Genomic DNA, 11,523 nt, shown 5'->3' with positions numbered 1-11,523 from the left:
ATAAACCCTGGGCATTTACAACTGATATGGTAGCACTGCCAGTGTAAGAAACGGTGCCGCTCCTCCATCATCAGCAGCAGCACCAGGGATCCCAGATCCCGGTGGAGGCTGTGCTACTACTTACCGCCTCCCCATCAAAGCACTTGCATAGTGCAGCAGAGTCGCTGGAGCCTGTTTAGTTCCCTTCTTCAGCCAGTGGTCTTTATGCGACTTTCTCCCTGCTTTCCATTGAGCAATCTTAAATCGAAGGAACAAAGCCCCCTGTTTATTCAGTTTGTTATCTCTATGGACTAAGACCTGTTGTTCGCAAAATGCCAAGAACTGCTATTCCCATGACTTCCCCCGTCTCGCTGTCTTGGAGGAAATACGCTTTCTTTTCTTTGCCACATGCTTTCTACTTGGTGTGACCAATTTAATGACTTCTACCTCCCTCTTGCTTTGCCCTCTTGTCCTCCCAGGCCTGAAGCTAGGTAAACACCAGTGGGAAGGCTAAGCGGGGCAGCACTGATTTTAGTTCCAGTCTTGCATTTGGTTCCTGGGATGGTGTCTCTGGGCAAAAATATTCCTCTGTGTGGAGACAGCTGTTTGCCAGCCTGAAAATACAAAACACAAGATCTCTGGCGAGGTGTAAAATATCAGGTGCAGTGTCCTGAATCTTACACAGAGCTGAATGAAACTTTTGGGTTTTTAACTAGTGAAATAAAACAGAGCCCCTTGATGATAGCAATTACAAGTCCAGAATAATGTGCTGGGGATTTGTTATAATGTGTGTATAATGTCCAAAACTGCGGGCTTCAGAAACGTGCATTCTGCAGTCTTCAGCTGTCTCCCAGCTCCCACAATGTGTCTGGCACATGCCGTCGGCATCTGGTGGAGAACTGCAGGGACGCTGGGCAAGAGTCAGAGGGGTGAAGACTGAGCCGTGTCTGTAGTTCGCTCTCGGCCTCAAGAGTCTTTGCCTGGTAACTCCTTCTGCCGAGGAGTGAAATGCCTGTTTCGTTAGCAAGCCTCTGTGGTGCATCCCGTCATGGACCTGGGATGGTAGTAAGTCTTCCTCAGAGGAGAGAGACGTTGCTGTCACCCGCGGGGCTCTTGGAGAACCTGAGTGGAAAACATGAGTAATTTTTAAATAGCTCTTATCAAGGTTACACAATGTTCGCTTCATGTCTGGGCAGTAGCCTCTGGTGGCCATGTCCGTAGGTACTTCAAAGGCTTGAGTCCAAAGCTAGGGTCCCGTGTATCCACATTGATCTCATCAGCGGGGCGCTGTGCTGCTCACGGTGCGAGCTGGGATGCTTAATTTTCAGCATCCTCATTTGAAAATTTGCAGGAGTAGTTCTGTGCCCCCAGTGATGTGTTCATCAAACCCTGCTATGGTTTGTTGCTTGGCTTGGGAGTGTTACCCCTTCGGCCTTGGCACATTTCTGCAGAAGCACAATACTAAACCTCTGTACTTTCCGCTGAACTCCTAATTGAATGCGCTTCAGTGTGTGGATTATAGCACTGCAAGACGGCTAGAGCAGATGCCGGCTGCTTCTTGAGAACTTTTCATACCCTCCGATGAGAATGAGCTGACATTGCAGCAGGAACTCAGAAGTCAGAGACCTGTGCAATGAATGCTCTTAACCCTACTAACCCCGAGACTGATCTTCTCATACAGCAGACTTCCGAAAGCGCTAAGCTCACTCAATGCTACGTTTTATAATTCATGGGCGTGAACAATATTAGCAGGCTGTAGGTTTGAACCGTCCTGACCTTTGTGTGCTCAGACCCTCCTCCTACCAAAGGGCTTGCACGGGTTGGCAAGAAATCTTTGATATGGGATATTTAAGAGAGGAAAAGGGATTGCAGGGAGCAGAGGGAGATTAGGGGCAGGGCTGCAGCATTATGCTGAAAAGATCTTTTGACCCGTCCAGCCTATCACTTGCATTATGGTAAAGATTATAAAGATGTTTGCAAAATACGCTACAATTTAAGCTCATGGGCGTATATAACATTCACTCTGAGTTTTCCATCCTTTCATTTTTTTATAAATAGTAAGTCGTTATGCCCATGTATCAGTTACGGAGTATAATCCCCATTTATGGATGGGGAAATTGAGGCGATTAATGCTTGTCTCATCAAGGTTACACAAGAAGGCTGTGTCACACTCGGCATGAGGAACCTTGCGAGCCTGCACTGCAGTGCTGTGCTTGAACATCTCTGGGTGCACTTCTGTTTTTGAAAAAACACTCCATCTGCTAACAAGCACCAAGAAAGTTTTATGCATACGCTGGCTGGCAAAATTACAAATCCTATCTCCCTCAAGTTGGTGGTCTGTTTTAGTAGCTCTTTATTTTTTTAAACCGACTAATTCTAGTTAAAGCATGAGATATGCTTCATAAAAGTTACATCAGCTAAAATTTTGGAATTAACTTTATACTTTTTGTATAGCATGGATGAAATAATTATGAGACAGATTGTATATTTATTAAATCATTAACCTAAAATAAAAATCTCAAAACCTCAAATAATTTTTGTTGCCACCGTTATGCAGTGTTCACTGCAGAATGCAGATTTGTTTATGCTATATGAGTGGAACACTTTTTCCCTTTAAAAAAGTTTCGGAGGAAGAAGGGCCTAGAAAGCAAATCCAAGCCCCGATCATTCTACGGGAATAATTATCCCAGTGAACACAAGGGATCTGGTTCAGTTCTTTGGCGCTCCGGTTTTACGCCCATGTAGCTGTGTTGGCAGAGAGGCAGTGCCTTGGGCGTGTACGCATCGAGCAGCCATGCCAGTCCTGGCTCCCTGACGCACGAGGTCTCAGATGGAGTGCTGTCAGCAGAGGTTGCGCCATCCAGCTTTTTGTGATGGAGTGCAAAAACTAACTTACGGCAGTGTTTTGTAAACACCGGTTTCTGAGCAGCACCAGTTCCCCTCTCCAGATATCCCTCCTTTGCAGTGCTGCAAGAAATGGGGAGATAATTAGCTTCCAAAAAACAAGTGTATTGGAACAGCAGGAAAAAACGCGTGGTTGTGAAAACTGCTCTGTACGGGTAGATGACTGCACTTCCAGGAAGCCCTGCTCAGCTCATTCACACGTGGTGGGAGCAGAGGAATATTGGCCTGTCCAGAACAGCTTCTCTATCACTATGTGTTGCATTAAACAACCAGACTGAGTAGGATAACTGTGCTCATTGAGCGGGGAAGGAAGTGCTTATTCTTCCAGCTGGACTCCAAGTCTCCCTTGAGAGGTAGCGTTTATAAAGAATGAGCCCATCCGTTACAAATTAATGCCTTAAAAGTTAGTAAGATTCAGCAACACCCCTCCCCTCCCCCTAAGGTTTCCTCATCCAGCTCTTGCTCCACAGGAGGAAGGTTTCAAACAGAGCTCGGTGGAGGGTTTCTCAGTTTCTGCAGAGCTGCTCTTGGATGCATGGAAAACTAGTGCTTGAACCAACACCTAGAAACTTGTTTTCTCTCAAAATAAATATTGCATTCTGCCACCTCTTCTCAGAGTCTCCTCGTTTTTTTTAAAACTTGTAAATCAAGCACCAGCTGCTCTTGCAGGAGAGGTAGAGGCTGAAATTCCTGTTGTTTTGTCCATATTTCTCACCTCTTTGCATCTTTTTCCCTGGTTCCCTCTTCTCCCAAGTACCTAACATCAGATATTTCTCTCCACTTACAGGGCTTGGCCTTTATTTGTCCTCCTTCAAAAACTGCCACAGATGCCTTTGGATGCTGAGATGGTAGTGGTTAGCCCCCTTTGGCACTAGCTTTGTTGCAGGGGGCAGGCTGAGACACTAAGCCTTTGAAACCTGAATTTGGTCGTGTTGTTTCCTGTCTTGCTCAAGCCGGCCGTGTTCTTGTCTCTTCTGATCCTTCAACTGCAAGTTCTTGGGGACCAGGAAGGGTCTGCTGTTGTTGCAGTATTTTGGCAGGGTCTGTCACCGTGGGATTATGGCCCATCGTTAGGGTTTGTGATGTAGAAGTGACACAAAACAGAAACAATCATCTCAAATATATTAACTTCTTAGGAGAAAAAAAAAAGTACCTTTTTAATTATATAATTTGCAAATGACAATGTTGGGATGCCTAAAATGTGACTTCAACTGTAGGTGTGAATGTACAATATCAATGTTTTCTTTTCAAAATGCATAGGTTGATTACTGCTTTTCTTGACACTGCCAGTTTCTGCTACCATATGTTCTCCTTTTGCAAAACCTTTAGCACTGTTAACTTAGCATAATGTAAACAGATGATGCCGCGTCTTATATTCCAAAATGCTAAGGCTGTAGAGGCAGCACCTGAAATCGTGCGTGTGTGACTGGTCTTTCCTAAACCGTGCTGGAAGTTCTGCCTACTCCACCTTTTCTTCCAGTTGTTTGTCTTCAGAAGAAAAAGAGATGAGGGATTTCCAGTGCCAGACAAAATGAGGGTGTGAAGAAATGTGGTGCCACCTGGGTGTTTTGGGTTCTGTCGGTGTCTCCAGAAGGCCAGGCTCGGCCAGGCTCTTGATCTCACGCTGTGTCTCTCTCGCAACTAGGACGTCAATGCAGGCGAGGGGAGCGAGTTCACCGACAGTGGGATCGAGGGAGCAGCCACCGACACCGACCTCCTTTCTAGACGCTCCAATGCTACCAACTCAAGTTACTCCCCAACGGCCAGTCGGGCTTTCATTGGCAGCGACAGCGGGAGCAGCTCGACGGGCGACGGGCTTCGCCAGGGGGTGTATGAGAACTTCCGCCGGGAGCTGGAGATGAGCACCACCAACAGCGAGAACCTGGAGGAGGCCGGCTCTGCCCTCAGTGACGAGCAGAGCAGCGGCACCCTCAGCTCCCCGGGGCAGTCCGACATCCTCCTGACGGCTGCCCAGGGCACGGTACGGAAAGCCGGTGCTCTGGCAGTGAAAAACTTCCTGGTGCACAAAAAGAACAAGAAAGTGGAGTCGGCCACCCGCAGAAAATGGAAGCATTACTGGGTTTCCCTGAAAGGTACAGAGCAAGCGCGCAAGGGTTTGACCAGGTGGGCGTCCGTGGTATCCTGTGGGTTGTGTGTTGCTGCAGATGAAGAAACCAATTGTCTAGATTCGTAACAAAAGCTGCCATGAACTTCAGTATAATTAACAGCAAGTATGAGGAAGTGGTCCTGATGTTTTCAGAGTGGGGTTTTATTTGATGGTTGTTGATATGCTCACATTATGCATGTAGTCCAAGACACGTGACTGCGCTGCACCGAAGCAGGGTTCATACCCTGCTTCGAGTCCTGCTGGCACCACCAGTGCTTCTCCAAGCACTGGGTGTTTTCCTTTAAGAAGCACGTCTATGGCTTGCTGACAGACTAAATACCTGTGTGCAGCTGCAGGCACCTGACAGTGGAGTTTGCTGGTGATGATGCTGACTGCATTCAAACGGGGGCTTTGTCTTTGCATGCATTCCTCTCGTGCTTGGCGCCGTTGGCCTTTCCTTCTCTGAGATGTGCTTCACGAGTAGAAACACCCAGTGAGTTGCAACACATTCGTGGTGTGGACAGGAGGCCATGGTTTGGTCATCGAGGCTGGCTTGTGATCTGGGAGACGTTGGCTCTGGCTGTGTCACCCATCTTGCGGTGGGCAGCCCTTGGTGCCTGGCCGCCCGGGCCATCAGGCCCTTTTCTCTCTGAATTTTTGCAGTTCCTGCTAGGAGGGTGCTCCAGCCCTGTTTGGGGTCTGAGTGCTTATAAATGCGCATAAAAGTTAACGGAGCAGTGAAACTCAGGAGCTGGCCTCCTAAAGCGACCTCTTAATTAATCTTCATGTGGTTGCATCAGCAGCAAAATGGGAAGTAACGCTTGCAGGGTTTGGGGACTGGCCTTGCTCTCCTCCGCTGCGACCAGCCTTGTCTGTGAGCCAGGGGAGGCAGAGCCCTGTCTCCTGCTGTAGGTGGGGTTACCGAAAAGCTCTGTACAATTAAAGTCCTGTTTTGCCTGCAGAGCACTTTTTTTAGAGCACTATTTTTTTTTTAATTTGCAGCACTATTTTAAAACCAACAGCAAAGTTAGGTGCCAGCTCTTCCTTGGGGTGGTTAGAGAGATTGAGGAAATGAAGAGGAGGAGGGAGGGCTCAGGGGCAGGGGGGAGCCCTAATCTCCTGGGAGGGGGGCCCTGTGGCAGGAAGGTCTTGCTGTGAGGAGCAGGCAAACAAAGGGCCATCTGGGAGGAAAAAGGGGAAGGATGAGCGCAGAGGCAATGTTATTTTAAAGTGCTTTGACTCAAGTGGAGTGTTTGCTCCTTAGATTGCTGTGCCTTAATAATGTTAGTGTTTAAACGAGGCTTTGAAGTTAACAGCTGCTATTGTTTGGCTGCAAATAGTTTTCTGAGAGGCTGGGTAACAGGCCTCTTTGCACCTCTCCTTTTGCACCGAGAGGGCCGTTCCCAGTGGCAGAGAAATAACGTGCCAGTTTTAGTTTAAAAAAGCCCCCCCCCCCCAAGAACTGTAAAGATTATTTTGTAAAACCAAGCAGGTTGTTTGCTGTCCCCGCTAAAATGCGTTTTTTGTTTTTGGCCATATCGCCATGAGTCAGAACTGAAACGTTACAGTGGAGTAAGGATTTGGTTTATGCTTTTCGTTTGTTTGTTTGTTGGCTTTTTTTGGTACCTCAGTCTTTCAGTGAGCACAGCTCATTCCAGTCCATTTTTCTTCCAGTTACTCATCTGCATCCAGTAATTAACTCACTTGATCTTTGCCTCGCAGGGACTGTGGCAGCTAGCAGCTGCAGGAGGCTGAGGCAGGGTGGTGGAGGTTGGCCTGGGGGCCTCTCTGCTCGGCGGGGCCGGCAGGGCCGGCTCGCAGCTGTCTGGCACGGCCGGGGGAGCCGCGCACTCAAGCCTGCATCTTCCTTTTGGTCCCCTTGGTGGGACGGGGTGGCCGTGGAGGACCCCCACTTTGGGACAAATAATGGCGTTTCTCGTCTGGCACTGTGTTTTACCACCTGTGACATTCTCGGCCTATGTCTGCGGCTCTGTTTTAGCAGTCATAGGGCGAATAAAATGGCCCTGCTACTGCACGGCTTGGTGCACCACAGAGCTTGTGGCATGCCCCTGTGGCGTGGAAATCACCATCTTGTCAGGCCAACTGGGCCGTTGATGGTGCTCTCCGCTGTGGGGCTGAAAACCTGAACAGGCCCTGGCAAATCCTCCCTCACCCCTGTGATGGTTTTACGGATGATTTATAGTCCCAAGTATTAGCGCTGAATAGATGTGGGGTGGCTGTTGCGTTTAAATGTGTTGCTTGCTATTGTGCGATTGTCTCTTTTAGGATGCACGTTGTTTTTTTATGAGACTGATGGCAGATCTGGCATTGACCACAACAGCATCCCCAAGCACGCTGTCTGGGTGGAAAACAGCATAGTGCAAGCGGTGCCTGAACACCCCAAGAAGGACTTTGTCTTCTGTCTCAGCAACTCCCTTGGGGACGCTTTCCTCTTTCAGGTTGGTCCAGTTCAAGGGTTTTACAAAGTTGTTCTCTTTTTCTCTCTCTCCTTCATCCCACTGACCAAGGAGGAAATCTTAGGTCTGGTTCAAATCAATGGAAAAATCCTGCTGACTCCAGTAGGTTTGGGATTTTCCTCTGGCAGCGCAAGAGGAAGGGCACAATATATTAGGTAAATGCCACTCAAGAGATCCACCACCACATGTGAATCACTGTCAGAGCTGCTGTTTTTATGGACTGACCAGACCCTCTTTGTGTAGATGGTTGGAACAAAGTAAGAATTAAGAAATATTCTTACATCCCTGTAAAAATGGGAATTTTGCATGGTTTGGCAGAATGCTTGTAACACACAGACCAGGCCAGTTACCATGCAGGACATACAGTAGTGCATTAAATGCACTGTAACAGTACCTGCGTCTTGTAAGAGACATGTATCAAAGACGGGACCTTGCAGAGAGGCTCAAGGGGTTTACAAGACCAAGAGGCGTTTGAAGTGCAAGGGGGTACTTGGACCTCCAGGTGCTCTCCCAGTGATGCTGCAGAATGCAATTGCCCCTTGCTCATACAGACCTTAATCAGCATCTTGCTGTTGCCCGAGAGGAGACTGAAAGTACATGTTTAGTTTTTTTAATCAGAAAATAGAAATGTCTGAATTTCACAGGGTACATTTAAAAAAAATCCAGTACTTATATCAAAGACCATACATTAGTTGATGTGTTTCACTGAAAAAGATTTCTGTATTTTGGTAACTACTGCTTTGCTGAGTGATTTTTAGGTTGGCATTCCACTTCCTTATTGAAAGTTTGTCACTAGTCAAGGAGTGACACACTTTTATTTGTAATTGCCAGCTTGTGCTGAGGTGGTGCCATTTCCTCCTCTTGATTCAGTTTCTTCACCAGAGGAATCCCTTATCTATTTCCCTTTCCAGTGACAACGTATTCAGGTTTCTTGCCTTCTTAAACCAGAAGCTACTCTGTGGTAGAGTGTCCCCCCCACATCATCACTCTGTACTCCAGAGCAAATCTTTAAAATTGCACTGTCTTGTAGGTCCTTGCGGCTGTCCTAAACAAAGGGCTAGATTCTCAAACTAGTGCAAAATAAAAAAACCTGACTGACTCAAAGGAAGTGGTGCTGGCTTACATCTTGAAGAGACTGAGTATCTGATTGCATACTGGAAGAAAAATAATTTTTTTGCAGACTAGCTTCTCTCCCACCTCAGTCTGATTTTTCCTCAGCTCATAGTGTAATCCTGCACTGCCCCTTTCTACTTCATGCATTTCCTGGGCAGGGTGCACCTGGGCAGGGTACATGTATTTTACCACCTGGAGAGCATCATCCAGGAGGTAAGTGTGGTGCTTATGGTCTCAGTATGTGTTTGAAAGGCTCTGGAGAACCACCTGCTCCTGATCTACTGGTACGAGCTGTAAAATCTTTTCCATGCAGTTTTCTAAGGAAAAACCTTCATTCTCGTAAAATTAATGCTAGTGGATGCTAAATACTGAAAAGGTCACACTCAATTAATTTCTTTTGTGGCAACACAGGGCCTTATTCATTAAAAGCCCTGTATCATTATGCCATGGGTAGATTTTCATGTAACTTTGTGGGAAAAAGCAAAAATGAGCCTTTTAAAATGAAAAACAATATTTATATTGCCTTGCAGAAATTTTTCCTTGATGTGTCCCTTCTGCCATAGAACCCATGCATCGCTAGCGAAGCAGCAGCAGAAGAGAAAGAAGGGATGGGTTTGGAGAGAAGGGAAGGAGACCAGCTGCAGTGGTGGAAGTAATGTGCAAGTGACTGTGCTGTAGGGCTTGCCCTGCTGCGCGCAGAGCAGCCGAAGCACGTCTAAGGCTGTTCAGCAGTGTTACTTAACTGCTCATGTCGTACACGTCCGTCCACACATAACACAGTGCTGTAGTAGCGGTTTTGGTGAGAAGAAACCGCAGACCTGCAGAAGACTATTACTGTCCTATGGAGACTGTGTACTTAGGGAGAAAAATAGGGTTGCTTTGTAATGCGTACAGATATTGGACATCTTGTAACAAGCCTTCCCACTGCATTGCACCTAGCAACATCACATACCTCCTACACGATGATTGCTTGCTCAGTCAGTTCTTATCATGCCTACACAAATCCATTACTTGCAGATGTCACGTGCATTTTCCAGGAGCTCAGAGCAACTTGTGACACCACATACGTATGTATCAGATGTTTGCAGCTTGTTTATGTGGTCCTTTCCATTGAGAAGCAGAGTGATTCTCCTTGCCTACTCATCTACCAGAAGAGTCTTCAGCTCCTAAAATCCTTTCCAGATTTTTTTTTCCCTCCTCCTCCCCAGGAAACCAAAAAGAAAACTGAATCTAATGGTATACAAATAATATTTTAAAATTGAATAAGATAAAAATATGATGTCTTGCCGTTATGATTTTGCTAGGAATTAACAAAACACCATCTCATTATAAGTCCAGTGGTACTCTCTTCTCTAGTGGGGGCTAGGTTTTACCACCTGACTGTAAGCAAAGTGTCTTCTGTTCTGCAGATAAATTCTCTATTTTCAGCAGCAAGGGGAGCTCAACATGTCTTCAGCAGTGGTGGTGAGACATTGTAAGCCCCATCTATGAGTGAGAGCTCGTTAGTGTTATTACTTGGGCAGGGGGCATCTCCAGTTTAAGCAATATACCTTGTACAGTGCCAGCTGAAGACAAGGAAATTGGGAGTAAGAGGACAGTCTTTCCTGTGTAGACCCTATCTTCTGCTTAGGACTTCTACCCTGAGCTAAGGAAAGTGATGTCATTCTGGGGCATGTGTGCTTCACCTCCTTCAGTCCCACAGAAGTTTTGGGAGCATCGGTCTGAAGTCCGGCCTGTGCATACATGATTTCCAGCATCAGGCTTCCGTGGGAATCTCTCCTTGGCTTCAGTAAGCCACGTCCTTTGCTGTTAGTTGTCACCGCCAGGAGAGCAATGAGGATGACCTTCTTCATCTATGCTCGCAACTGGAGAAGTCATACCGTACTGTCTATTTATAGATCAGGTATCATCAGAAAGTTTAATTAGAACAAGGTGGTTTGGCACCTTGCTACTTTTTCAGCCACGAGCCAAATACCAGTGTGATTACTGCTAAAGGCTGACGCTCAGAGAACGTCCACCACAACCCTGAGATGGCTGTAAATTTTGTTTTACAACCTACTGTAAAAAGGAATGAAGTTTAGTAAGAAGGCTAAGAAGATATACTTTTTTATTTTGCAAGTCTGGAAAAGGAACACTTTGCAATATTCTTCTTTCTGTGTCATAAGCCTCTAATCACAATAGTGCTTTTCCAGAAAATGTACTGGTGTCCCATGCCCCAGCCCAATACCTCATAGAATCATAGAATGGTTTGGGTTGGAAGGGACCTTAAAGTTCATCTAGTTCCAACCCCCCTGCCAGGGGCAGGGATACCTGTTGCTCAAAGCCTCATCCAACCTGGCCTTGAACACTTCCAGGGAGGGGAAGTGTTCCCTTTTCCCGAACTGTCACACACATGCTTGGGAAGGAACAGTACCAGAGCTGTAAAAATTATGATGAGCCTGGCTTTAGTGATAACAAGATTGACTTCAGAGTGTTTTGGGACCTTCAGAAGCGGAAACCTTGTTTGTCTATGTATCATAATAAAGCTACTCATAGGTATCATGGTCATGTTTTATGCCATTAGTTTATTACTAACTGTTGCATGCCAAAAAAACTCTCCATACTGTGAAGAGCACAGAGAGTGGTACATTCCCTGCCTTAAGGAACTGGTAGTTTAGAAAATGTCATTAAATGTTGATCTACAAATTATGGCAGCATTGCATTGAATGAGGAAGGTAATTCCTGAGACCTTGCTGGGAAACACTGTACAGCTGCAAAGCACAGATATAGGTGTAATTCTAAGTGCTGAACACCTAGTGCGGAGTTAAAAATGGCCTGCTTAAGAATCATGGGGTTTTTATTACTTCTCTTGTAAGTGAATTTAAGGCTCTGAATCTTAAGATCAAAGGGAAAGGAAACTCCTTGGAATTGCAATTGTTAATCTCCAATCAATTTTAAAGAGGA

At 46.3% G+C, this 11,523-nt stretch overlaps 1 protein-coding gene across 1 annotated transcript in view; it reads left to right on the top strand.

Moving 5' to 3' along the window:
- Window positions 1-11,523, top strand: part of TIAM1 (T-cell lymphoma invasion and metastasis 1) — a gene marked incomplete at its 3' end in the record, with an annotated part of 83,378 nt that overhangs the window by 11,695 nt on the left and 60,160 nt on the right. The window contains 2 exon segments of the mRNA XM_009328008.1: window positions 4,529-4,976; window positions 7,277-7,449. Of these exon segments, the coding sequence (XP_009326283.1) occupies window positions 4,529-4,976; window positions 7,277-7,449 (621 nt within the window).

The sequence above is a fragment of the Pygoscelis adeliae genome, unplaced genomic scaffold (assembly GCF_000699105.1).
Source record: "Pygoscelis adeliae isolate BGI_AS28 unplaced genomic scaffold, ASM69910v1 Scaffold154, whole genome shotgun sequence".
Taxonomy (NCBI): domain Eukaryota; kingdom Metazoa; phylum Chordata; class Aves; order Sphenisciformes; family Spheniscidae; genus Pygoscelis; species Pygoscelis adeliae.
The sequence above is the reverse complement of the archived record's forward strand: the minus strand, read 5'-3'. Positions and strand labels throughout refer to the sequence as shown.